The sequence below is a fragment of the Panicum hallii genome, chromosome 9 (genome assembly GCF_002211085.1).
Source record: "Panicum hallii strain FIL2 chromosome 9, PHallii_v3.1, whole genome shotgun sequence".
Taxonomy (NCBI): Eukaryota; Viridiplantae; Streptophyta; class Magnoliopsida; order Poales; family Poaceae; genus Panicum; species Panicum hallii.
In genome coordinates this window covers 37540444-37567881 of record NC_038050.1, presented here as the reverse complement: position 1 = coordinate 37567881, position 27438 = coordinate 37540444, and the positions used below count along the sequence as shown (strand labels likewise).

The following is a 27438-nucleotide window of genomic DNA, read 5'->3' as shown; positions in this document are numbered from 1 at the left end:
CTTTTGTTTTAGTCAGAGCCCCTGACTAGATTAGTTAGATGATGATTACATCCTAATCAAGACAAAGCCTACAGTCTTTTTTTGAAGGGAGGAAATCAGTTCAGTTTAAATATGTTGCTAGTATGGTCATAGAAGAGTACAAGATGTCATCCCAAAGATTCTCATAATTGCCCACTAAACCCAAAGCTTTGGATCCTGCAACTTTTATCTCTCTACCAGCTGCCTAAATGAAATGTTGCTGGGGGTGTGCATGCCTACTCCTATGCCTAGTCACTAGTGGATGAGTGAGTGCTCTTGTCCTTCACTGCACAAACATTCCCCTGCCTGCCTAGAAAGAAAAGTTATAATTGCCAAGTCTTTCTTTAACAGCACAAAGCTTCAGTTGCATCTTTTGGTGGTGAATATTATAAAGTGCTGCCTAAGCAATGCAAGTGCACACAGAATGATCTTTAGGGTACTACACACAGAATGATCTTTAGGGTACCTAAGCAAGCAATGCAAGTGCACACAGCATATATGCATCCTTAGCTTTCTCTGAATTTATTTTGTTCTCCATTTTTTTTAATATTGCTGAGAGGTGTCAGCAACATGTTATTGGGGATGTTTTAGAGGATAGAAATTGATGATTTCTAAGTTGTTTTAGATGGTTGAAATTGATTGGAATGCTGTGAACACTCGGGAACTTTGCAAATTGTTTGCTGAACAAGTTCGTAGAGGGAATCGTCCCAACACGTATTTGAATTCGGTTGGGTATGCTTAAGTTGAGAAAGGGATGAAAGATAGACTCGGTATTGAGGTGAGCAAGCTGCAAATTAAAAACAAATGGGACAAGCTGAAATAAGATTTCAAGGCATGGAAAAAATTGTTGTTGAGGCAAACAGGAACAGGTTGGTGTCCTATAAAGGGCACCATCGTTATGGATGACGAATGGTGGAAGAAAGCTAGAGCGGTAAGTGTTGAGCTGTTGCTTACATGTTGCATCTTTGTGTTCATTTCAGGTTGTATTTATGTGGTTTTTGCATCTTTCAGGACATTCCAGGTTCTGGAAAATTCAGGAAACAAGGACTCCAAAATGAAGAGGAACTACAATGTGTTTTGGTAGCATCATTAGTATTGGTACAGATCATTGGTCTCCGCATATGGCGAGTGCTGAGGAAGGACAAAATGGCACCAATGAAGAAGACACAGCAGAGGATGCAGCTGATATTGGGCAAAATAGCACCAATGAAGGGGACACGCAAGAGGATCCATCTCCTGTCAATGAAAATGGCAAAAGAGCACCAAGGTTTATCCAAGAAAAAGGCAAGAAGCCGAAAACAGTGACTGCATTACTCATTCAAGAGGCAGTGACATCCATGGCTACTTCAGCTAGCTCTTATGCTTCCAAGAAAGAAGGAAAATATTCTATTGATGAAGTGATGGGACACGTTCTTGCTTTCGTGCCGATTATGAGACCAATGAATATTTCATTGCATCTGAATTATTTGTGAAAAAGGAAAGAGAGAAATGTTCATGACGTTTCCTTCTAATGAGTTTAGGTTCAGCTGGCTTACTAGGAAGTATATGGGCAAGTATGGAAAGTAGAGATTGTGGGGCTGCTATGTTTTTTCCCTGTTTCATGGTTTGACTTGTGTCATGTGGTTTTTCAGATTGTTAAACATGTTTCATTTTTTTTTAGATTGTTAAACATGTATCCTGTATCATGTATCATGATCTTTTCCCAGATTGTTGCCTATGTGTTCCCTTATCCATTAATTCAGCTTGTGTCACTTAATAATTTCTTATATTTTCAGATGTCAGAAAGTGAGAGTGACAGTTCTAGTGATGATGGTGACCAGTTTCTTGACATTATCACCAAAGGTGCTAAACTTGCTGAGATCTATTGTGATTTGTATTTGCACAAGGCTCCACCAAGAGTATCAATTCAAACTGGAATTGGATGGTTACAAGAGACCCTGAGTACACCAGGAGAGTGTCACAAAATGCTTCGGATGAACACAGAAATATTCATTGATCTTCATGATGTATTGGTTGAGAGGTACGGGCTACAACCATCCAAACATATGAATACTTATGAGATACTTGCAATTTTCCTCTTCATTTGTTCCGGTTGTGAGTCCAATTGGAGGTGCCAAAACAAGTTCAAACACTCAGGTGAAACTATTAGTAGAAAATTCCATGAGGTGCTAGATTGTCTGGTGGCGATGGCTGAACAGTACTTGAGACCAACCAATCCAAATTTTCCCACCGTCCACAAGAGGATTCGGAATGATAAAAGAGCATATCCACACTTCAAGGATTGCATTGGTGCACTTGATGGCACTCATATTCGTGTCTCTGTTTCACCAGATGAACAAGTCAGGTACATTGGAAAGACGGGCATTCCAACTCAAAATGTGCTTGCTGTTTGTGATTTTGATATGCGTTTCACCTATGTGGCTGCTGGTCAACCGGGGTCTTACCATGACACAAGTGTATTGTACCATGCATTTGAGGTAGATGAAGATCACTTCCCACATCCTCCAGAAGGGAAGTACTATGTTGTAGATGCGGGCTATCCTAACCGCCCGGGATACTTGGCTCCATACAAAGGTGAAAGATATCATTTGCCCGAGTGGCATAGAGGTATGGAACCTAATAGTCCAAAAGAGAAGTTCAATCGGGTGCACTCATCTGTTCGTAACATTATTGAGCGGACATTTGGACTATGGAAGATGAAATGGCAAATATTGTACAAAATGCCTAAATATACCATGCACACACAAAAAAAGATTGTTGCTGCCACTATGGTCCTCCACAATTTCATTCGTGAGCACTCAAGTGGTGATGTGGATTTTGCTAACTTTGATCGAGATCCTAACTTCGTGCCTACAATCCCTGATAGGTACAACAAGTATGCAGTGTCACCACATGCCTCTGATGATTCAACAACTGAAGCAAGCTTTCTTACCATGGATGGATTTCGTGATAGAATAGCGACATCTCTTTCTCTAGCTTGGAATTAGAATCTAATGTTAGTTAGAAGGTTAGATGAAACAATGGCCTTGTAATATTTTAGTAATTGTGATCAGTACAATGACTCATTTCTCAGTATCGTGGGCGAATATTTCAATTTCCTTTGATGAATTAACGGCAAAAACAATTACATATGCTTCATCATGCTCAACAAACATACATTCAATAAACAGGGGTAAGAATGTCTTTCCACACTCAAAAACCTCTTTTCTGGAGCTGTGGACACCAATCTTGCCAAACACCACAAAAACTCCAGAGCAGAGTTGCTCCACCCTGGAGTTCTGGAGCAGAGCAGCTCTGGGACAGAGCAGAGCCCTGCCAAACACGCCCTTAGTTCCAAGAGCATCTTGGAGTTGCTCCTAGAACCGAGCAATGAATTGTGCTCCACGATCGGAAATTATCGTCTTAGGTATCCCATGAAGACGAACAATTTTCTCTAGGTCTATCTCGGCATATTTTTTGGCAATATACGTAGTATGCACGGGAAGGAAATGTGCAGTTTTGGTTAATCGATCCACGATTACCCAAATAGAGTCATGTCTCAGAGAAGTATTAGGCAGACCAACAATAAAATCCATACGATATCCTCCCACTTCCAAGAGGGAATGGTAGAGGTTGAAGGATACCAGCAGCCTTCAGATGACTGGCTTTGACTCTTTGGCAAATATCACATTCTGAGACATACTTGGCGATTTCTTGTCTCATACGGGTCCACCAAAAGTTTTGTTTCAGATCCTGGTACATCTTCGTACTGCCCGGGTGCATAGAGAATCCGGACAGGTGGGCCTCGTCCATTATTTGCTTACGGAGCTTATGGTCCTTGGGTACAACAATACGTTTATTGAACCATAAAACTCCTTCTGGATCTACTCGGAAGCATTTATACTTCCCTTCTCCTTATGTTATCTTCTGTTTAATGATCCTAACTCCTTTATTGCGCTGTTGTGCTAGAATAATGCTATCCTTAAGTGTGGCTTCAACCGAAAGATGGTTTAAGTCACCTTGAGGAATTATTTCTAGGTTGAGCTTCCTCATTTCCCAGCAAAGAATCTCGTTGAAAGCTTCAACAGATAGACAAGAACAATGGGCCTTGCGACTGAGTGCATCCGCAACGACATTGGCCTTGCCTAGATGATAATGTACTTCCTAGTCAGAATCTTTGATAAGTTCTAGCCAGCGCCTTTGTCTCATATTCAGATCTGCTTGTGTGAAGATATACTTGAGGCTTTTGTGGTCAGTGTAGATATGACACTTCGTACCCATTAGATGGTGTCTCCAGATCTTTAGGGCATGAATGACAGCTGCTAATTCGAGATCATGAGTAGGATAGTTTTGTTCATGAACTCTGAGTGCCCGTGATGCATATGCAATTACTCGGTGGTCTTGCATGAGCACACAACCAAGTCCAGTTCCCGTCATTATCGGTGTCCCTTCCGGATGTTCGGAGAGTGTGGTGAGGTTCACCCTTCCCTGGCGGACCTGGACCACCTGTTTCTTGCCCTTACCCTTGCTGGTCAGACTGGATGTTTGCCCTTGGAAATATTTCCTAGGTTGAGGGCAATCCTTGATGAAATGGGACGGGCTTCCGCAATTGAAACATCGATAGTTGCTGTTCCCTTGGTTAGCTGGCGGAAAGCTCGGCCGCGGACCTTGTTGTGGTTGCTATTGAATTTGTGGCGTCGGTGGTCGGTTGAATCGTGCCGGTTGGGGTGGTCTGGCTACCCATCTGCCAGGCAAATTGCCTCAAGGTGAAGCTCGAGGGGCGTTACTCGGGACCAACCGATACCTTGATGGTTGCGTTGTCGCAGGCCCTGTAGGTGTCTTCCGTTTCTTTTCGGCTCTATGGGTGGAGATACAATCTTCTTGAGTAATGGCCATGTTGACCAACTCATTAAAATTATCGGCCCGTACCAAATTCAATCATTCTTTAAGTTTGGTATTCAGGCCTCGGCGAAAACGATCTCTTTTGCGGGCATCACTGTCCGCATGGTATCCCGCGTATTGGCACAAGTGGTTGAAGACTTGTGCATATTGCATAACGGTGCGGGTTCCCTGAGTCAGGTTCAAAAATTCATTGAGCTTGCACTCAATGAGTCCCTCAGGTATATGATACGCTCGGAAGGCGGTCCGGAACTCATCCCAGGTGACAACATGATCAGCAGGCTGCATGGCGCAAAAATGATCCCACCATAGGCGAGCTGTGCCACGGAGCTGCTGGGCTGCAAAAAGTGTCTTGTTTTCGTCTGAACATGAAGCAGATAATAAGGCAAACTTGGACTCGATGGTTCGAAGCCAAGCGTCTACATCCAGAGGCTCGTCTGCCTTATGGAATAAGGGAGGCTGGGTACTGAGGAAGTCTTGGTAACTGGCCGACAGGGGTTCATCTCGGCCTCGGGGTTGCTGGTGGAAGTGGCCCATCTGAGCTTGTAAAAGTTGGTTGAGAAGTTCTGTTTGTCGGGCCATGACCTCGGCCAAATTTGGAGGTGGCGGTGGCGGTTGCTGAGAACCACTGGCCTGATCTGCCCGGAATCCTTCCGAGGTTCTGCGAGTAGCTCCAACCATCTAAAACAAGGAGATATCCATTATCAACCGTATTCTTATTCCAATTTCAGATGATATATAATTACCAAGCAGAATGTAATTCTTATGCTCCATTCAATCAACTTATTCCGATGCAGGAAGATAAAGTAGGAGGGTAAAACACAGGGTTTGGATTACTATATAAACACTGGTGATCCTTACATCTTACATCAACACACCTAAATCATTACAGGCATTACCTAATACACATGCCACATATACAACAAGTGGCTCTAGATCTAGGTAAACTACACATTACCTATGTCACACTTTTCTACACTAATTACAGCTAGACTGTCACCCACCCAACCTAAAAGTCATCAAAGTTACCCACTGATGACTGACTGCTAGAAGAAGAATGATGGGGACTGATAACAGGATCTCCGTGCTCAGAATCGATCTCGGAGACTCCTTCGATTTCTTCAGGATCTGCCTCTTCTTCGCCTTCGGGTGCCGGTACCACAGGAGGCACAGGCTGCTGTTGAAGTTCATTTATTTGCGCATGGGCATCATCAACTTCAAGAATGAGATCTGGATCTGCTCTTGTAAAAATTCAATGATCTGTTGCGTTGGGTGATTATCGCATCACTCTCATTGATGTGGTCCTCCCGGTGATAAACAGTCTCATTCCGGGCGGCAATGATCCCATCTTTCTCGATTACCAATGCTCAAAGTTGGTCAACTTGGGTGATGAAGCGTCCCCCCATTAGGGAAGACTTAAAAGTGATGCTTTATCAGTCCCAGGAGGCTGATAACACTTTTATTACATCAGATGGTACATCACCGTACAACTCTACGGTAATGGGCAGTGAAGCGCCACAATCGGAGGATTACAACTAAAACCCACACTACTACACTAGCCACGAATAGAGGGTCATCAGAGTCTTGTGCCATGCGGAACTCCAGCGGTGGACCTAACCACAAGCAAGACTGGGTGCAGGACGAAACCCTACTCGACGTCTTCGGGGAGGTAGTCTGGACCCTCTGCTGTAAGAAGTAAGAGTGGGGTGAGTACAAACGTACTCAGCAAGTCCAATCACACCCACGGGGGGGGGGGGGAGGGGGGGTTATAACAGAAATCAATGCACAGGACAGTCCAAGGACAAGGTTAGGGTTCATTTGCGGAAAACTCGGTTATATGCAAAGGTTCGTTTAAAAACATTTTTCGAAACAAGTTTTTAAGTACCAAGGGGCACATGGTGTTGATCCACATAGGATCCAAGTTTTAAGCTGCTACCGGACTCCCCGTCCGCCATAGCACACGGCACAACTGCCGGACACTTTCCAAACAACCCACACCAGTCCAACCATTCCCAGAGAGAAACACTAGTTATGTGACCACACCATAACTTGCCCAATACCGTGGGCACGGCTATTCGAATAGATTTTAACTCTGCAGAGGTGTGCAACTTTACCCACAGGTGGGGTACCACAGCACGATCACCTTAGTGTCCGTGCAGATCCCAACAAAGCCATTACCCACCTTAGCTAGACCTGACTAGCCACCACGGGATCCATCAAGGGGTCATTCGACCTATCTCCGAGGTTTAACCGGGGCATAAGTCACACCGGGCTTATCCCTTCTCCTTGATCACCCGTTGCTCCCAGCTCTCCTAATGGCTATCAGACTAACTAGTGGGGTTTATGCTAAGCCGTTGCCCATACAACGGTCAAGTGGTTTGCACGACAGGAAGCTAGGTGAGACGACACATCAACTCGGTCCTTAGGGGTGACGAGATGGATATCTCCCTTCCTTGCTCAACCACACAGGTACGAGCACACCAACGGCAATTCGCACAGAAATGCCATCCATCCCATCTAACTCATCTTTCAAAACCACATTTTACCTCTTTCCACACACACACATTTTTTATTTATAAAACAGGTGTTCAAGGAATAGTCATCACAAAACAAGGGGTGGTTATCACAAAACAAGGGTGGCTATCCTACCATGTTTTCTCAAGCAAAACCATGCATTTTTATAAAACAGGCCAATGGGTTGTGTTCATAAAAACTAGGATAGAAACATGGATCAAAGGGCGGGGTTGAACTTGCCATCATCAAATCCTTGCGGGAGGTCCTGATCGAAGCACTGTCCCTCGGGTTTGGGGTCGCAGAACTGGTCCTCGTTCGCTTGATCACAGTCAGAACCTTCCTCGTTCACTCCGTGTCCTACGACGCAAACAGCAGGCACACAATCAAGCGAAAGAACTATAAGCTTTTATCGTTGAGCTTGAATCGGAAATAATTTAGTTATGGAGATAGGGGTAATATTTTTAGGTGGTTTCTTAATGACATGGTTAGAACTATACTAGAAAAGGGTGGTAAAGTTTCGGGTCGATCGGAGATCGTTTGGTCCATAAAATGATAAGTTAACGGGGTATTAGGGTTAAACAAGGGTCCGAGGGCCTATTTGTAAATAGATATGGTGTGGAAAGGACTTGGTCATAAATTCCAGAAATGTGTGGGACACGTTAGAAAGAGGTAGGGGTTATTTGATATTAAGTTTACATGGTGGGGGCTAGTTCCTTGAATAAATAAAGGTGGAGGGGCTTTTATGCAAGGTGACGCATAGGGGGGGGGGTTATAGGAAATAGAGGGAGGGGGGGCTCTTTGGGCAAAATGCCCTTCTCCTTCCTCTTCCCCACGCAGAACAGAGGAGAGGGGGGGGTAGTGCTCGGCGCCGATTCTCGGCGTCCGGGGCGAGGCGGCGACCGGGGTTAGGGGCATCAGAGGGGGGAAGGCGAGGGGATCCCATCCCCTTCCTCACCTCGAGCTAGGGTGGAGCGTGGAGGGTGGGCCACGGCGGGCAGCGGGCGGCGGCGGCGCTGCGGGCTCGGGGGGAGGCCGTGCGGTGGTGGATGCGGGTGCCGAGCTCGGAGGCGGGGTGGGGGTCTCTTTATAGGCGACCTGCGGCGGTGGGGCGGCGGTGGCCGGTGAGGAGGCCGGCGAGCGGTGCGGGGCGCCTTAATGGCGTCTGTGTTGTGGAGTGGCAGCGCGGACGGCGAAGCCGGAGCGACGTGATGGCTCGGCACGCGTGCGGGCACGTGGGGCGGGCACTGTGCGGCGCGAGCGGCGAGGGCGGGGCGCTAGCGGTAGGGCCACGGCGAGCGCGCGCAGGGGGGGCCGGGGCGGTGCGCGCCGCGGCGTGCGCACGTGGGAGCAGCGACTAGGCTGGGCGCCAGCGGCGGGCGGCACGGCGGGTGGCGCAGCACGCGGTGCACGCGGGGCATGGCAAGCGGTGCGGCCGTGTGATGTTCGGGAGCAAAGGAAGGAGAGAGGAGAAAGGGGAGAAGGGAGGAGGAGGGAAAAGGAAGGAAAAAGAAAAGGGAGGGAAGGAAAAGGAAAAGAAAAAGGGGAGGAAAAGAAAAGAGAAGGAGAAAGAAAGGAAATTGGGGAAAAGAAAAAGGGAAAGGGAAAGAGAGAAAGGAGGGAAAAAGGGTGACGCGCGCTGGCGATATTCACGGCGGCGACCGCGGTTGGTCGGCCACGCGCGCGCGACGTTCACACGCTGCGCGAGGAGAAGAAAAAGGGGGCGTGACAGTGGTCGGATTCGGGTGTCGGTTCGGCGGCGAATCCGGGAGAGGATTAGGGTTTAGGGTTGAACAAAAATATCTTAGCGCGTAATTTGACTTGGTAATTTTCAGGGCGTCACAGGTGATTTGTCTATCAGCTTCCCTATAGATACTTCGTGCAGCATTGACCAATTGGCCCATCTCACAACGCAGTAGCAGTTGATAATGATACTTCACATTCATAAACCGCATCATACCCCGAAGTGATTCTTCCGGTGGACCTTCCAGTCTATGACTCTCAGGGACTACCCTGAGATTCCATTCTGGCTCATTAGGATCTGTCGTAGCAAATAAACCAATGGGCTGTCCTGCTTCTCTTGGATGTTGATTACAGAAAAGATAAATATTCTCCAGGGCTGCTCCTTCAATAGTGTCCACTATACGATAGCCCATCACAATAACTTCAATGGGCTGCCATTGGGAACGAAAAGGATGTTGAGGAATAGTCATTCTGACTCGAGCTCGATGAACGCCTTCTTCCTGATATTCTACTGCATCATATTGTGGAGGCTCCGTATAATCGAAGGACCTTAAGGATTCCCAAAGTAAACAAGGAAAACCCTCCCAGTGCAAGGCATTTCTGTGGAGATGCCCTGCCGGATCCCAAAAGACATTGGAAGGGGTTGCCATCTGCAACAAGAATGCAAATGGTGAGATATATTTACCCTGTTGAGAACTCACAAGGTAAATAGAACAAGATAAATGATCCTAATAACAGCAAAGACTGGAAATCAGATGGATACTTAGGATACTTAATCGATGCTACAAAAATCCCATTAACCCATACTAGACATAAACAACACACTCTACATCCTTAAAAGAACAAAACATACATTGTATTCATGTATTTCATGATAAGTTATGCATGCACGTTCTATTCGTCCTCACAACCAAAACAACTGCCGAATACCTTCGTACTTACGTGGTTAATTTCGGTGGTATACATATACGTCTCTCACTATATAACTAATCGATAAATTCTATCCATCTTAACCTATTAATCGTGGTTAGTGTACCTGCAAAAGACCATATATATATATCATGAACCTTTCATGGCAGCACGACATGAAAGCGTCCCCAAACAGTACTTTTCACTATAGGAACAGCATATGTACAATTACCGCCGTATAGACAACGTTAGCATACGTCATGTAATCAACGTATTCACGGGGGTACCGCAAAATGCGGAGGTATGAACAGCGATTGCCGTACCCTGCGCCGAACCATATACTCCCAATATGATCAACCTAAGTTGATATATTGGCAGCACTTCAAGTAGGCCACTGCTTGAGAATCAGCGTTCGGTTCCCATCACCGACGGGAAGGCTAACTTCCCAGTTAGCTGAGGATCCTTACCTTCTTACCTCACGATCGTAGGTGTTGTTACAAAAAGTAAGGTTGAGTTGTACATGAATTTAAATTTTGACAGGAAGTAGTGCTGCAAGTTAGAACTATCTATACATATATAGATACTAATAGCCACCTGATATTTCCCATATATGTCCCTAGGGCTTTATGTTCTAGGCATCAACCTTAACAGATCCAACGTACTTTGTAAACTCATTTATTGGCCAAATTTTATCCTGAAAACACTTATAAGAGCTTTTCCAGATGTAAGAGTAAACCTACAGCTCTGATACCAGCTGTGGCAGAACCGCCTGAATTACACCGGCTCAAATACGAAAGTCCTCTCTCAAGGGCTCCATCGTACTTCAAACGGTGTAACCCATTGGTCTGTCGGGTCTCCGCCCGAAACAACCACGGTTCAACAGGATCGAAGCAGGTTTACCTCGCACAAAGGCGAGTTTACAATCACAGTACAGCTCATTAACTTTTAATTTACACATAAGCAAATATTATTACAAACCTTGTTCAAACTGCGAATAAAACTTATACAAACCGTGTTTGAACTGATAAGCTGAATAGCTTGTCCAAACTCACAGCGGAAAGAAAAGAACACGTGACTGCACACGTCGTGAAGGTGGACACCACGCTCAGCCCAAAGCCTGGTGTCACTCAGGAGGGTCACTGCCAGCCGGGGACGGATCCCACTCCACGGACCAGCCAAAAGGAACAGGCACTGGCCATGCAGGGTTGTCCATGGGATTCTCAAAAGTTAAACCTGAAACAGATACTAGCAAGGCTGAGCATTCTAATACTCAGCAAGGCTTACCCGAGTTTGGGTATACTTTAGCCCGTAACTAGACTCACGAAGGCATTGTCAAGGTTCGGGGTTTATTTTCAGCTGAAAAGCAACAAAGAGTATGAACTACTTTCAACTTTTAGCTTCCATATTCTAGTTGTTTATCCAATCCAAGTTAGCACCTACACTAAGCAAGCAAGGTAAAGATTATCATTCATCCGGAATATTCCATCAATAGTTACACTTCTTACTCTATGTGGCAAAAGGGAAAAGCAGTCTCAATCTCCGCGAGAAACGGACGATTCTGAATCGGATTTCAACCTTGCAAGGTAAACCTAACACACACGCTTGGAACATCCAAAGATCGTCCCAAAGCAACCGTTTGCCTCTCATTCCGGGTCATGGATCAGGGCCACCACAAGCGACTGTAGGACCGTACGCACACCAATTGTGCAGGACATACGTCTGTAGCGCGACTACATGATCCCGTATTCCTGTCTGCCTTGCAGAACGTACTCCCGCACGTCGGTGCGTAAGAAAAACCAAATTACGAGTGGTGGGAGGTATGTCCACTTGCCGGGCCAATTGGTTACTAGGTTTACCGCTTACCATATTTCGCGGCATGTGGCTAGTACTTTCAAATGCTTAGCCACCACTACCACACACTGCGACCTTTTCAACTTTTAACAACACAGACGGGGCAAACTTCCAGGTCATGTCATTGCACATGACCCCGTCCATGATCCTTACAGTGATTGCGAAAAGGTAAACATTCAATTCCTATATCGCGCGAGTGACAGGAAATCACACGACTTCTACCAGTCCTATTCGCAGAGCATCTAGCCGATATGGACTCAGGTGCAATACATTGGTTCCTAGGATCAATGCATCTAGGGTTCCATTTCAACTCCTAGACTTAATGCAAGATTTAATATATAAGTAACGAATTGTAGTAAAATTTAAATACTGGGTTATGCACCGGGGCTTGCCTTCTGGAGTGGGGTTGGGGGCAGGAGTGTCAGAGGCTTCCGAACTTTGGTTCGGGGCTTCAGTTAGTTCCTCGACGATTTGTGTTGAGTTTTCAGAAAACCCTTGGTCTTGCCCTAAGACCAACTCGTAATCTCCGTCATCGAGCGTCGTTGATTCTATATGATATGCAATAAATTAAACAAGATGAGATTTGAATTTAAGATCTTATGTCACAACAAAGTTGCAATTCAACCAAGTCGACATACATGAATTCATGAAACAAAGGGGTTTAGACTTGAATTACTATTTATAATGGAGTCATGATCATAGTATTGGATTTATTGCAAATAGGAACCAGGACATTTGCATTTGAATTTAAATTCCAAGTTTAAATTCAAAACTTAGGTAAATAGGATCATAAAGTTTTGAAAGTTTATTTACATACTAATTATCAACACCTTAGGTTATGATAAAAAGATTTAATTAACTAAGCCCAGGGAACATGCTTAACTAATTTTAGATTACTTCAAATTTGAATTGCCCAAACTCAAAAGAACTTAAATTACAAAACAAAGTTAAGTTTAAAACTTCAACACAAGTTCACATAGGACTCATAGCAACTACATACCAAAAATTATAAGAAACAAATTTAAGGTGTAGAAGTTATACACAAAAATACCTCTCAAATTTAGATTTAAAATAGACAAAAAGTATTTAGTTTCATACTAAACTTCATTAACAAAAGTTGTAGGGCTTGAAATCTAGTTTCCAACAAAACTAGTTTTGCAATTTTTGGATTTTTCTACAATTTATACTGAGTTAAACATGTTTCAGCCATTTGAAAGAAATCTAACTATAGCTATTTGCAGAAACCCCCCCCCCCCGGGACTTCTTTCTCCTTTAAACATCCACCCCTCCCTCTCTGCTCTCTTCTTACAGGTGGGGCCTCCTCTGCTTCTTCTACCCCCCTTGCCCACGGCCATGGCCGAGACGTCAGGGCAGCGGCGCCGCTAGCCTTGCCGGCGGCGAGGCCTCCCGGCTCCCAGCCCTGGGTCTACGGCCTGCCTGGCGATCCAAAGCAACTCCCTGCTCTCCTATTCCCCCTCGCACTGCAGCCCAACGACGCAGGATCTGGCCGTCCGCAGCTGCAGTCGCTCGGCCACGACGGCGACCATGTTCCGGTGACCCCAGCGCCTCCCAGACGTTGGGATCAGCACAAGGAGCACCCACACCCCCTCAGGAACACTCTCAAGCAAGAGGCTACGCGCCGCAGCGGCCGGACCCAAGGTCCCCACGGCGGCGCCATGGTGCTGCGGCGTACAGCGTTGCAAGCTGCGTTCCTGCCCAAACTACAGCGCTCCAAGCCAACCCACGGGTTCAGGAGCACCACAAGCCCACAAACCACTGAGAACATTGCACATCCAGGGCTAAACTCGCTACTAAGGCAGGGCTCACCGGAGGGGATCGATGGCGGTGCTCAGAACCGAGCCACTGGTTGAAATCCGGCGAGGATAGGTGCTGATTTGGCTTGAGAAGTGGAGGAATGGTTTGGGGAATAGCTTCACACGGCTCTGGGCAAAAGAACTTGAAGGGGAAAGGAAGGACGGCGACAGAAGCTCGTCAGAATTGCGTGGCAGTCGCTCGGGAGTGTCTGCCCGACGTGGAGGAGCGAGGGCCAGCCAGCGAGGGTAATGCGGCGGTGGGAGGAGGGACCGGGCGACGCGTGGAGAGGGAGAGCAGGAGGTGGAGGGCGGCGCCCTGCACGGCGGCGCCCGAGGGGAGGCGCACTGGCGGCAGAAGGAAGCAGCACAGGGGAGCAGAGGGCAGAAGGGGCTCAGAGGAAGAAGATGAGAGGGGAAAACGTCCAAGGACTCATGTGTAAAATTAAAAAGATCCAAGGACTTCTCTGTAAAGTGAAATTCCCCATTGATCTAAAGATCAAATGAAAAAGTGCCCAAAATCAAAGTTGTAGAGTTTTTCAAGATCTACAAAAATGATTTAGGGCTCAAGTTCAAAAGCTCAAAGTTTGCAGCTTTACAAGATAGGTTTTGGATAAAGGTGAAATTTGCATTACATTGTTCCTTACCAAAGTGAATTTGATCAAATTTTAAACACATTTGCAAAAGTTCATGGAAGGTCATGATGACTTGTACTCTTACATATTAGCCCTCAAGTAAACATAAAAGTTACTTTTACACATCAATTATTTTACATAAAAGCCCTATAGTTTTTATTTTAATTACACATAGGTCCCTATCTTTACACCACAAACCCATTTTCTTAAGATTTAACCTCCCTTTTACACTTTCCTTCCTATAAAGATACAAATTTAGCACTTGGTATTATTTTTCTCCTAGGTTCTAGTGCTACCTTCCATTTCACCCAAATAACACTTAAGAGCCTATATTTTATAGAAATTACAGATATACCCCTAGCCTTTTTGTACTACCCACATATACCATAATAAGCATACATATATCATACCGAAACCTAGTGTCCATGTTTTCCAATTACCTGAATGTCACATGTATGTTATCTAATATGCAGTCAGGCCCACCTGTCGACGCCCCGCTCAGTGTACGCACTCCTCTTGAGCCTATAAAAGGGGGAGCTCGCTCGTTAGAACACAAAAAAGGGAGGGAAAAGGGGCTCTTAGGGTCTGAAGGATTCAGAGACTCCCAAGCTCACAAGCAATACAACATACAGTGGATGTAGGGTTTTACGCTTCGGCAGCCTGAACCACTCTAAACCCTTGTGTGCTTTCCATGTTCATCCACCCTTTGATCTTGCATTCCTAGGTTTCCCCCAAACCCATCCTAAACTAGGATTAGGCGGGTGCACTCCGCCACCCAGCTGGAGATTTCCTCCGCAGACACAATCGCAACCCAAGGCTGCAAGGCAGAGGATATAACTAACCTATATATGTGCTGGGGAAGAATCCGTTGTAGATTTTTCTAAATGATTGTTCTAGAATAGTATTGATGATCTACCATTGGACACTAGAACTATTTGTATTTTGTAGGTCTTAAATTATTTCAAAATCTGATACTATATTACTCAAAAAAGCTATATTATTCCAAATTTATAATTGACTATGCTATCATTAAAAATGTTATATGCATTCATGCCATATTTCAAGAAAGACTTATGTACATATTCTAATTCTTCAGTGCGCACTAACCTGCTTCCTAGTTCTCGGGGCGGGGGCGGTGGCGGCGGCCGGGCGGCGGGGGCCGGTGCGCGGTGGGGCCGGGGCGGCAGCGGTGGTCGGGGCGGCGGGGGCCGGGGCGCGGCGCGATAAGCTGAGCTGGGTGGCGAGGAGCTAGGCGAGGAAAGGAATGAATGAGCTGGGCGGCGAGGAGCTGGGCGAGGAAAGGAATGAAAGAGCCGACGAAGTGCACAAGTGTTCGGGTAGCCTGTGAAGGAATAAAAGATAAAAGACCCTTTGCCGAGTGCCCGTGTTTTGGCACTCGGCAAAGTTTCCTATTTTTTTATTTTTCAACGCATCCGCGTGAACTGTTGAAATGTGGCAACCTTTACCGAGTGTCCACAAACTGGACACTCAGCAACGACAATATTTGCCGAGCGCTATTCTGTAACACTCGGTAAAACATATTTATTTTGTTTTCTTTTTCCACCCAAACTTTTTCTGTTGTGATTCTAGATTACCTTGAACTACATATGCAAGTTTGTCACATTACTCGAATTGTTTGCTATATTTAGTCAATTATTTCATTTGATTGAATTTGTTGGAATAATTCAAATTTGAATTGCAAGTCATTCAAAGAGTGGAAAAAATGAATCAAAAAATGATATTCATATTATTGAGCCTACTTCGACACCTTATCCATGAACAGACAAGAATTTCAAACATCTCATGTTCACGAAGCATGACCGCAAACTTGGGGTCCGGTTATTTTTAAATTGTATAAAAAGCAAATTTGGTCAAAAAATCATGAAACTTGCCCAGATGTCATGATATCATATGTGGAGGCTGTGATAAAAATTTGACAAAGTTTCATGAAAGTTGTAACATACGATGCTTACAAACCGAAGCATGTCCAAATAAGTTTCATGATTTCATGTGAAGGTCAACTAGGTGTTAAGCATCGTAGCTGACAAACTTTCACGAAACCTAGCCAAATTTTTATCATAGCCTCCACATATGATATCATGACACCTGGGCAAGTTTCATGATTTTCTGACCAAATTTGCTTTTTATACAATTTAAAAACAACCGGACCCCAAGTTTGTGGTCATGCTTCGTGAACATGAGATGTTTGAAATTCTTGTCTATTCATGGATAAGGTGTCGAAGTAGGCTCAATAATATAAATATCATTTTTTGATTCATTTTTTCCACTCTTTGAATGACTTGCAATTCAAATTTGAATTATTCCAAGAAATTCAATCAAATAAAATAAATTGACTAAATATAGCAAACAATTCGAGTAATATTCCAAACTTGCATACGTAGTTCAAGGTAATCTAGAATCACAACAGAAAAAGTTTGGGTGGAAAAAGAAAAAAATAAATATGTTTTGTCGAGTGCCCAGAAAAAGCGCTCGGCAAGTCACACATTTGCCGAGTGTCCGCGATACCGACACTCGGCAAAGCTAACGGCCGTTTGCTGTCGTTCGCAGCTGACGGAGCTTTGCCGAGTGTCTGTCTTTGCCGAGTATAGGGCACTAGGCAAAACAGATTTTGCCGAGTGTTATTGTTTGCCGAGCGCTTGACACTCAGCAAATCTATTGTTCGCCGAGTGTTTGTTTTTGCCGAGTGCGGCACTCGGCAAAGGTCTTATTCGCCGAGTGCCCGATGAAATGCTCTCGGCAAAAATTTTTGCACTCGGCAAAGGTGCCGTCTCCGGTAGTGCCTTGTACTGTGGGAGGATGACCTCTACACAAAGAAGTGAAAGTGTTAATAAGATGATCAATAGCAGTGGCTTCACAGGACATATGACATGCTTGAGTAAATTTGCAGGCAGGATGCTAGACTTCATTCAACGCACAAACCACACGGCGGCTGGAGAAACCCATTGGTCTCAGGTAATAATGAAAGCCATTTTTTATCTAAATTACTGTTAATATTTTTACAAAACTGCTTTCTCAATTTGTAACGAATCTATTTGTAACTGAGGAACATTTTGTTTTATGTGGTTGTATATGAAACAGGCTGGTAACTTGCGGCTGACATTGCAACACTTTGATGGCCATTTGAGCGGGGTGTTCACACGAGCTGTATACAAAACGTATAGGGAGACTTATATATATAGTACAGCATTCCATATTGATCCTCATCAAAACGAGGTTGATGTTTACCTGGTGACACACACGAATCAGTCATGGAAATATGCATGGTTTCAGCATTCATTCAGAGTGGAGGCTGATGTAAGATCTGGAACATATACATGCGAGTGCAAGACATGGGAGCATACAAGTAATAAAGGTTGTTTTAAAAAAGTCTCCATGTAGCATACGTTAGTTTAAGGTGGTTTATGACAACGGTCAATTTGCTTATTTCAGGCTTGTTCTGCGCCCATCTTATTAGGGCCTTCACATACCTGCACATTGACAATATACCTTCAGATTATATAATGAAGTGATACACTAGGGGTGCGAGGAGTATGGTAATGTGGGACAGACATGATATAGTGATGGGGACTAGGGGGCCCGATCTTCCGTCAGGTGAAGGATAACTCTCGTTTTGGTGCAGCACGACTCACCGATCCAGCTTCAAATCAGCAGACTCGAACCCTGCAATCTTAGCACCACGACTCCTCTGGTTATCAACCGTGTCACAGTCCGATTGACCTCGCCAAGAAGGCTAATCCCTGCCTGCGAAATGAAGAACACAAGCAAGAACTCGAAAGAACGCAGCTCTCAATTGAAAGTGACAAACTGCAGATGAATGATTAAGCACACGAAGTTGGGGTTTCACAAACCGATGAACGGCGACTGTTCGAAGACAGATTAATCTAAAGCAAAACCCAAAACCTAATCTTAGGCAATGGCTACTGATTTATGGAGTCTAGGGTCGTGCAAAACCCCCTGGACGCAACCCTAATGGGTTCCAACACGGTACAAGGCCCAAAGACCAAAATACGGCATTGCAGCACCGAATCAGATTTTGGATGTCAATTTCCTTTGACGATTCCTGACGACTCCGGATGAATTTGGGCTGAAACCAGAGCCATTGGAACCGTCGTCTTCTTAAGTTTCCGTACATATAAAGAACGCCCAAATCCGAGGCCGTATGCAACCGTGAGACCAGTTTTAGCGCAGACTGCTTCTGGACTCCGAAACGGCCCCAAAGTCGACTTGGTTTGGGCTCCCTTGCTGGTCCACCACGCCTCCAAGCCCTTCCTTGAGTATTTTCTGATCTTTCCCTTGGTTCCTAATCATAATATAATTATAAGGTAGCAATCTATTCCCAAAACCAAATAAAGAAGTGCTTAGGAACAAGCTCACCTCTAAATTAAATTGTCGCGCGCGAGCTCGTGTAATTGGTCCTTGAATGCTTATTGGAGGATTGTTGTGTATATCTAAAAGAGTGATGTTCTCATCACATATGACTACAGGAACAACATTCAAAAGTGAACAGCCTAAAACCATGAAGCTAGTAGAAATCACAATGGCAGCTGTAAGGGCATGCCGCAAAACTAGTTTTGGGTTCGAGAAAGGCTGTGAACAGATGACTACATTAGCTGAGTGGGGTGAAGCTATTGCAAGAGATACTGGGCCATCAAATAGGGGGATTGTTCATATTCCCGAAGTGAACCGGATGGAACTGAAGATGAACCTCAAGCTAATCAGGGTGAACAAGATGTGGCAAATGAAACTGGAGGCCAACCCCGTGCTCCACCAATTCTAGACGAAATCCAAATCTCAAATTCTGCGCCAAAGGAGGCAACTACAAAGGGTAGAAACTTGGTGGGAAACAAGTTATTAATGACGATGCAAGTACCAGTAAGGTAGAGGGAAAATGGACATGTGGATACTGTGAGTCTTTGGGACATTATAGTACAGGCTGTGATATTAACCTAGAAAATGCAGGAAAGAAAAGAGTAGGTAGTGGGAGTCTGCGGGGCAAGATGGGACGGAAGAGGGGGAGACCACCGACCAAAAGGCAATTGGAAGACGATTTTGATGATGTTGCATGAGGCGTATACATTTATAGAATAATTAAAGTGCGAACAGTACTTTTGTTTTACCATAATTTTCAAAGGCTTTGTGTTTGAAAAATTATAATAGGTCTTGTAATGTAGCATTTATTTAGTGTTTGGGTATGATTGTTTGATTTAAGTGTGTCATGTTTATTAGAATTTGCGTACATCATTTAATTTTGAAACTGAATTCTCATAACAGATTAGTATTGGCTTACTGTATTTGGGGAGCATTCATAGTTGCCACTTTTTGTTGGCTTACTATATTTACTATATTTGAAGTCTCGTAAAGTCATGGGAAATTTTGATGAAATTGGTTCAGGCAGGGCCATCTGTTAGTATTTAGAGTTGGTGCAATTTGATCCTCAGCTGTTCGAAGAATGCACAACACTGAGGACACTGTGGAAGATTTGTCTCCATGATGAGATGGGTGTTTTGTTAAACCTTGGTGTCTATTCAATAATCTCGTAACTCAGTTTACGTTGAAAAGATTCGCTATAGTAACTTATGAGGCAAAAAAGCTGGAAGGATAGCTTTTCTCTAGCTACTAACGACTGAGACATCTGGAAATATGAGTAGGAATGAAATATGTGGCCAAAACTGCCAAACATAGTAATATAATAAATCAATTTAACTGAAATAAAAGTAGAGAAACATGTTCCATGAAAACCTTTTTTACAATCCCTGATGTCCATACAACCAACACGTAGAAATTATTTTGGGCAGTAGAAAAACAAACTTGTTCCCTAGTACACATTTTGTTGGACAATAACAAGGATCAAGGATGAGGATCACAGGCGAGGCCTATATGCTTCCAGTCCAGCAGGGAGCTTCTCGATCTTGTTGATCGGATGGTAGATGCCATAGAAGAGGAGCTGAGACCTGTACTGCCATATGGCTATATGTTTTCCTGTAGTTTGTTGTGAAACAGGATGAGATGGAGGAAACTTAAAAAATAGCAAGTGAATTTGGTGGAGAATGATAAGCCTTACCGTTAGGATTGAAACATGGAAAGATTCACCATTCCAAAGCTCCATGAATTTTATTGCAAAGAAACCACAATCGTTTGCGTGCGACTGAAAACATTCGTCTATGATGGGACGCTTGAATCTAGTAAACTGTTTTATTGTGGAATCCGTAGCCAACTGGAATAGGAGATTCAGCCTGCGAATGATTCGGTCACCTAGAACTTGATGGTAAACTCTGTGGTCTTCTGGGCTAGAATCCAGAACATCTATCCGGTCATGTATGAAGTTGATGCAGTATATGCTGTAATGACCCTTCTCTACAACCGGCAAAAGGAACTCGCCATGAAAAAAAAAGGTGTAAGGGAACAAACCTGAAGCTCAAATTCATGAGGTTGACATGTGCACTTACTAGTTTCACTTTGTTCGGGTCAACATCTTCAATATCACGTTGTAAAATGGCTAGGGCCTGAGGTGATTCCCAATGAGATATGTCTTCATCTTCCTCTATATTGACATATTCCTGTATGTGCCATTGAATGGCATAAGAGCATGTAAAAAAAGCCGTCGAATTGCTGACTAGTGTATGTGACATTGGTCTCACTCACCCCAAGGTCTGGAGATAAGAAGACCCTGTAGCCACCACCATCAATCATGTGGACTGATCCATCATGACTCATGCAAGCAACGAAATAGGACATGAATCTGGTGCACAACATCTTTTCCCCATCAATGAAGGAAGCTAATATGTCTGATCCACTGAATTCCCTCAAGTCGGTGAGATGAAAATATCACTAGTATGTAAGGGACGACACATAAGTGCGTGTTTGAAGCATGTAGTATTTGAGAGTATGGTCATGAACAGTACCTTAAATACTTCATTCTAGTGTTGAACTTCTTTCTCACAGCAAGTGCCTTGGACAATGGAACTTTTGCTCGTTGCGGATCACCTTTGAATGGGGACACATACATGGCTGGTCGTTTTGTAAGCCGTTGTGGCCTAGGATTAACAGCTGGACAGTGGAGGATGTCACCTGGAGTGCAAGGTCGGAAAACAACAGGGCCGAGTGCATCATCGGTGTTACTAACGATTCCTGCCGACTGTGCACGTATTTAGGAAAAAATATTATCGTAAGTGCATTGACGAAAATGTATGATAAATGGATGATGTACGTGTGAAACTAAGATGGTAGAGAGGGACCTCATATGGTACCTCATATGGTACTTGTTTGGCAGTCTGTGCAACAACATTCGCTGCTGATCTAGTCATTTCAGCAGTTGCAACTTGTCGGGGGCTGCTACTAGTGGTATATGCATCAGTGACTTCAACTAGGGAATCCACATGTGAGGTTGCTTCGTGCACATTATCATGGGTGCCTGCAACTGATATGAAATAAGTAGCAGGTGAAATCTTGAATATAAGAAATAAGAAGACAACATACTGCCGTTGGGCAAGGCTGGTCCAGCGTCTCCTTTAGCCGCAGCAAGAGTCATGACACGATCAATAGTAACATCTGTGTGAACCTGCATATGAAGAATCAAATGTATGTGTGAGGACGTCCACAAAATGATGCTAAGAAATTAGAGCTGCTTATTTGAAGCACCATGTGTGACCTGAGTACAGACAGGTGAAAGTTCGCCTTCCATTTCATTGTCAAGCTCAATATTCCCCTGGACAAGGATTGGGAGGAGTTAGGTTAAACAAAGAATGTGGTAGTGAACAAAATAGTCAGGTTTAGTAATTTACGCCAGGAAAATAGAAACTATTAGTGACAGCATTGTGCAGGCTGTCGATGGTTGGTAAAACTTGTTCTTGGGTCCTGTTTTGTTCAAATTCTACAGCCGCACCCTGATTGAGCTCCTGGTTTGTGAGACCACCTGAAAATCGTGGTATAAATGTGGGGTAATGTAGATTATGGGATGGATTTTTAGATCTTTGGTTCTGACAACTACCATTTGTCATGTGACTTACCAGAAGACAGATCATTTTCCCTTATTTCAGATCGGACAATTGGCGTGTCAGATACATGTTCAGATCCTCTATTCTCCAGACTATTGGTATCATGCATGTCGACATCATCGGCTTGAGCTGCATACATGAAGTAATATAGAGCATGTAAAGTACAAGAAAAATTAATCAATCCGCACTCTCTGAGCTCGAACTCATGTCACTACCTTCATCACAACCATGGGTCTGATCATGATGTTCTTGACTGATGTTGCCATTCACCTCATCCTGCAAAATTGTCCGCAGAGTGCGGATGGCTGTCTGATGTGCATCCCGTGGTATCTGTTGCCCGATGTTCATATAACTTGATGCTTTCTTAGATTTAGCTTCAAAATTTGCCAAGACTAGCATTGCCTGTGTCTTCCTTGAACTGCTACCAATCTGAGCAACTAATCTATGCACTTCTGCTTGCATACTGAAGAAATGTGTTGCGGCCAATGGATCGTTGTTTACTGGGACATTTGAAGATGAGTGCTGAGTTGTATGGTAGCAAGTATTGATGCTGTTCCTAAGCTGCACACAACAAACGAAAATGGTAATACAGATTGGGAATGACAGAGCATTATTGTAAATAACACAAGGGAACACTCACTAAAAGACCTCACCGGTAATAGCCCAAATGTAGCCTTCCCTTGTCAGTCTTTCATCCTGTCAGCAGTAATTATCTTCTTAATCATATTCTGATCAAAGTACTTTGCCCGAGGAGTGTCAGTGTGTGCAATCTGATGTTTGCATTATAGGTTGTCAAGATACAGTATCTATATAAAAATCGAAGGCATAAGTAAAAATGTGTGCAATGACAAATTTTAGTAGATAAGTTTAATCTAGACAATCAGTCATATGGTTGACAAAATGGTATACTCACAGTGAGTAATATTGCACATCCTGAAAGCGATTTCTTTGTTTTGTCAACCCACCAAGTGAATGCAGCATCTCGGAGGTCATCCACAAGTGCTTTGCACCAGTTCAAACCCGGTAAGCAAAACAGGTCCCTAGTCAAGTAAACATCCTTGCACCTGATGTTGTTATCTGTGCCTGGGAAGAGCAGTTTGTTACAAGCAATGATGAAGAAAAATCTTATTGCCATGTCATCATCAATCATGGCAGATCCCATCTTAGAATCATCCTCCAAAATATTCTGGAGATGGCTAGCATGCATGTCCTGGGATTCTTCTAGACCCACCAAAGCCTTGGAAGCAGAGAACTCCTTAGATGCTTGGTTGTGTGAATGAAAATGTAGATGTTCACCACTATCCGGTAAACCAAGCACTTGCATGATGGCGGAGGGGGTGACATGGATTCCCTTGTCTTTGGTAACATTGATCACCATAGTGCTGGGGTCTAGCCTGTCGAACAAGAACTTTAATAGTTCTCTGCTCTCTAACCTATCTGCCGAAACATGAAGGAGCCCACCAAAACCCATTTCTTTGATTCGCATACGCTGCTTGAACGTTAGGTGGTCGACAAACGAGTTGAATGCCGATGGGGCGCACCGAGCAGTAGGTGCATGAGCATACTTGACAGGATTCTTAGCAGGCTGAAAAATGCAGATTTAAAAAAGGGGTGAGTTGTGACAGCCCCTGTATGCAGGGTAGATGACACGTTACCGTAATGTTTATGGAGGTACATTGCACATTATGGTCACAGAAAAGTCAGATAAATAGACAGCATCTCTATAACCCTGGTATTTACGTAACTCATTGAAATAGTAAATTATATGGTTACCTTACCACAAAATAGATTAGTCAAGATTACAGTAACACATGAATGGAGGGCGTATTTTTTCTAGGTATGCTGTATGAGAAATAAAGTTATTCATAACTAATTAACATGAGGCCGTCAGGGTACTATAACATTCTAGGCGAACTTTAGTTAGTTTACCACATAATTCAAAATGTGATAAATTATATGGTTATCTTTGATATTTCCTACGGACCTAAAAGATCAACTAAATTACTATTGTACCTTGCCAGTTGCATTGACTGCCAAACTCGCATCGGCACACTGTTTCTTGGCGACAGGATGCCTCGGCAGGGGTTTCATGAAGTCATCATCATCATAACACCGAGGAAGATCCCTGGCACGGCTTGATTCGGCAAGAGATTGTTGAACAATCTTGGCTGGTGGTTTGCAACTGATCTTAACCACGTTAGCATTGCGGGCACCAGGCAGTTGAGGGGGTGCTGATGGTTGTGGCTGTGCAGCAACACCTGCAGACGACTGCGTAGCTGCCCCGGTGATTGTACTGACATCGAAGTTCCATTCACCTTGTGTGGTCTGGACTGAGAATGCTTTTAATCTCCCCTGAATTTGCCTCATATCCTGTTTAAAAAGAAGTGAATTAGATTTTGTATTGTAAACACCGGTACAATTGAAGAAAAAAAAGCCGGGGGCCATGAATGCACCACATAATTAATCTGTCAAAATTATAGTAGCACAGACGATGATTGACGTAAGTTTCATACTACAACCAAGGTCGTAATTATAATGTCATTTTATCAGTTATCACTGTGCAAGGTCATTGAAGGTATAGTAAAAGTTACAAGAAGTATGTACTAAGCAGCTTGGTATTTTACTATAAGATCCATTAAAATATTTGGTACAAATAATCAATACAGAACTCCAGACTCGCACATAAAGTAGTAACCTGCCAGACAAAAAAATTATATGCAACCGTGGACCATATGCAACCTGCGGGTATCTAACTTCAAGAATCAAACAAAACTATGGAGACTTCCGTGAAGTCAATTTTCGGAAGAATTGGCTTTAGTGGAATTCCAAGTGCAACACGGGTTATCAGACAAATAAAAAGGATGCTAAAATGCACAGATGTGTAGTGCAAGCGGAATCCCAACACAAGGGGAATCGTTCCGTAATTTAATTAAGCTTGTACACGTGATGCTTACCTCGATGTCTCCGCTGGCCTGGATGGGGATTGGCGATTCACCCAAACGCAAGGGACTTCAGACACGCTGGTGTCAATCTCAGCACAGATAGCACACGAAGACTGCCGGACGCCGATTCAACTGTGGGGCTAGGCGCGGAGCAGGCCAGGGTCGTCGCCGGTGCAGAGTTGGGGCTTCTCCAACGGGGAGAAGTTGCGTTCCTGTAGCGAGCTGGGGACTGGGGGATGAAGCAGGGGTTCGGTGATTTTGACGAGCGTATGCGGAAGCTGCGGCAATCAAGGGAATCTTTTCTTGCGATTCCAGAACGGCGTCGCCGCCGGTGAATTTGTGCATCTCTTCCTGCTCAGCGATCGGATCAGGAGATTTGCCGCTCGGCAATTGAACCATAAGATTTGGTGGTGTTTTGGCGTGAGGCATTAAAAACGAGAACAATTTTAGGGGTCGATTCTTCCTGCTCGGTGATCGAATCAGGAGATTTTCCGCTCGGCAATTGAGGGCCGGTTTAGTCCCCAGGTTGTAAAGGCAAAAAAAAAATTCGTAAATGCAAAATTTTTGAAAGAATCTTGCTAATTTTAAATACTAAATTAAATCTGTTTACAAAACTTTTTGCATGGATGGGCTGTAAATCGCGAGACGAATCTAATGAGCCTACTTAATCCATATTTTGCAACAGTGATGCTGATGAGGACATGACTAATACGCATATGACCAGGGCCCAAGCGAAGATTGAGTTTAAAGCCCAATCCACATTGAAGTCCGATTTATTCGCGAGTCCGGTTCGGACTGCAGGAGCAGGCCTCACGAAAACGGACGCCCAAGCCACATACGGGCTCCGTTTTGGGCGTTCTATGTATCGTTCGAAAGCTAAGGAGATAAGCTTTCCAACCCAACTGATCCCATATCAAAATACGTTCGGAGTCGATGGGAATCGTCGAAACAACATGACGACCAGAATCTATCTGGATGCAGCGACGCCAGTTTTTAGGCCCGAAGTCCTTGTACTCCCTAGGGTTGCTCGGCCACCCCCTTGGCCGCCCCCCCTAGCCTCTCTCTTCTATATACACAGCAGCTGCCATTAGGTTAGGAGGGTTTTGCTTTAGATCAATCTGTCTTGAACAGTCGCCGTCTTTCGGTTTGTAGAACCCCAACTTTCGAGCTTAATCATTCATCTGCAGTTGTCACTTTAATTTGAGTGCTGCGTTTCTTTCGAGTTCTTGCTTGTGTTCTTCGTTTCGCAGGCAGAGATTAGCCTTCTCGGCGAGGTCAACCGGATTGTGACTACGGTTGATAATCAGAGGAGTTGTGGTGCTAAGATTGCGGGGTTCGAGTTGCTGATTTGAAGCCGGATCGGTGTGTCGCATTCTGACCAAAACGAGTTATCCTTCACCTGACGGAAGATCGGGCACCCCGTTCATATCAAGTGGTATCACCCCCGTTGCCTTCCTCTAAATCTGATTTTGTACAAATTAAAGATATCGCTTTGTCTTCTGTTGGACCTAATATTTTGCAGCATGTATCTAAAACAGAAGACAAGGTGATAGAGAATGAACAGGTAATTGTCTCAGGTAAGAGCTCTCTTGATGTGCTGAAATTGTCCACCACTCATGCTATAATAGAGCAACATTTAGTGGACACCAAATCTGAATTGACTTTGTCACATGATAAATATTCTACTAATTTTTGTGATAAAGAAGAGTTGTGTGATAGTTCTATGTTTATCCCTGTGCCACAACTTGTGAAGAAAACTGATCCTTTTATTTTGGAACAAAAGACTTATGCTAAAAATAAACATTTGATTCCAATTGCTACAGAAAAGGATGAAAGAAAATTGTTGTCTTCTTTAAATACTTTGGGTTATATAGAGTTTGATACTTTGTGTGCACTTAGTAGTTTGGAGGAGAAATTTAAATGTGTTGGGTTGCCATGGTTATCTCGATGTACATATCACTTTATTGGCAATTATAATTGTAAAGGAGAGTACATGGTGCATCGTGTTTATATGTGTTCAAATCTGAAATCTCCTTTTGCTGTGCAACAATTTGAAGAAAAAGAGGGCTATTTTAAGACTAATCCTATGATGCAGAGTTCCTCTTGTTCTTCTTTGTTTGTTTTG

At 44.1% G+C, this 27438-nt stretch overlaps 3 protein-coding genes and 1 pseudogene across 9 annotated transcripts; 2 read left to right on the top strand and 2 right to left on the bottom strand.

The window, feature by feature from the left end:
- Nucleotides 1-643: 643 nt before the first annotated feature.
- On the top strand, nt 644-1584 carry LOC112874230 (annotated as a pseudogene).
- A 620-nt stretch (nt 1585-2204) lies between these two features.
- Nucleotides 2205-3005, top strand: LOC112873030 (putative nuclease HARBI1). Its single transcript, XM_025936063.1, has one exon. It carries the CDS (start codon nt 2205-2207, stop codon nt 3003-3005), a length of 801 nt encoding a protein of 266 aa, XP_025791848.1.
- A 17051-nt stretch (nt 3006-20056) lies between these two features.
- On the bottom strand, nt 20057-22930 carry LOC112875348. Of its 7 annotated transcripts, none has more exons than XR_003225182.1 (11): nt 22587-22930; nt 22384-22500; nt 22159-22289; nt 22026-22082; nt 21854-21935; nt 21613-21794; nt 21280-21512; nt 21020-21170; nt 20824-20934; nt 20439-20731; nt 20057-20356 (listed from the first exon to the last, which is right to left on the bottom strand). XR_003225182.1 is itself a non-coding variant. In XM_025939168.1 (11 exons), the coding sequence occupies exons 1-11, from the start codon at nt 22831-22833 to the stop codon at nt 20345-20347; spliced, it is 1641 nt and encodes a 546-aa protein (XP_025794953.1). In that variant the 5' UTR covers nt 22834-22930; the 3' UTR covers nt 20057-20344. The 7 variants fall into 7 exon arrangements, 6 of the variants coding, with proteins under 6 accessions (XP_025794953.1, XP_025794954.1, XP_025794957.1 ...); XM_025939168.1 differs by having other exon boundaries at nt 20439-20756; XM_025939169.1 differs by having other exon boundaries at nt 20439-20750.
- A 107-nt stretch (nt 22931-23037) lies between these two features.
- On the bottom strand, nt 23038-25813 carry LOC112875350. The gene is made up of 3 exons (XM_025939175.1): nt 25326-25813; nt 24385-24741; nt 23038-23956 (listed from the first exon to the last, which is right to left on the bottom strand). Exons 2-3 carry the CDS (start codon nt 24736-24738, stop codon nt 23252-23254), a joined length of 1059 nt encoding a protein of 352 aa, XP_025794960.1. The 5' UTR covers nt 24739-24741; nt 25326-25813; the 3' UTR covers nt 23038-23251.
- Between the last annotated feature and the right edge of the window lie 1625 nt (nt 25814-27438).

Excerpts from the sequence above, each read along its gene's own strand:
- LOC112873030 (XM_025936063.1), top strand. The coding sequence starts at position 2,205 with ATGGCTGAACAGTACTTGAGACCAACCAATCCAAATTTTCCCACCGTC.
- LOC112875348 (XM_025939168.1), bottom strand. The coding sequence starts at position 22,833 with ATGCAAGCAGAAGTGCATAGATTAGTTGCTCAGATTGGTAGCAGTTCA. Across the intron at positions 20,935-21,019 it reads TCTTATCTCCAGACCTTGGG|GAATATGTCAATATAGAGGA; the intron begins GTGAGTGAGACC and ends TGGCACATACAG. Across the intron at positions 20,757-20,823 it reads ACCCGAACAAAGTGAAACTA|GGCGAGTTCCTTTTGCCGGT; the intron begins GTAAGTGCACAT and ends TTTTTTTTTCAT.
- LOC112875350 (XM_025939175.1), bottom strand. The coding sequence starts at position 24,738 with ATGAGGCAAATTCAGGGGAGATTAAAAGCATTCTCAGTCCAGACCACA. Across the intron at positions 23,957-24,384 it reads CAGTCAATGCAACTGGCAAG|CCTGCTAAGAATCCTGTCAA; the intron begins GTACAATAGTAA and ends TGCATTTTTCAG.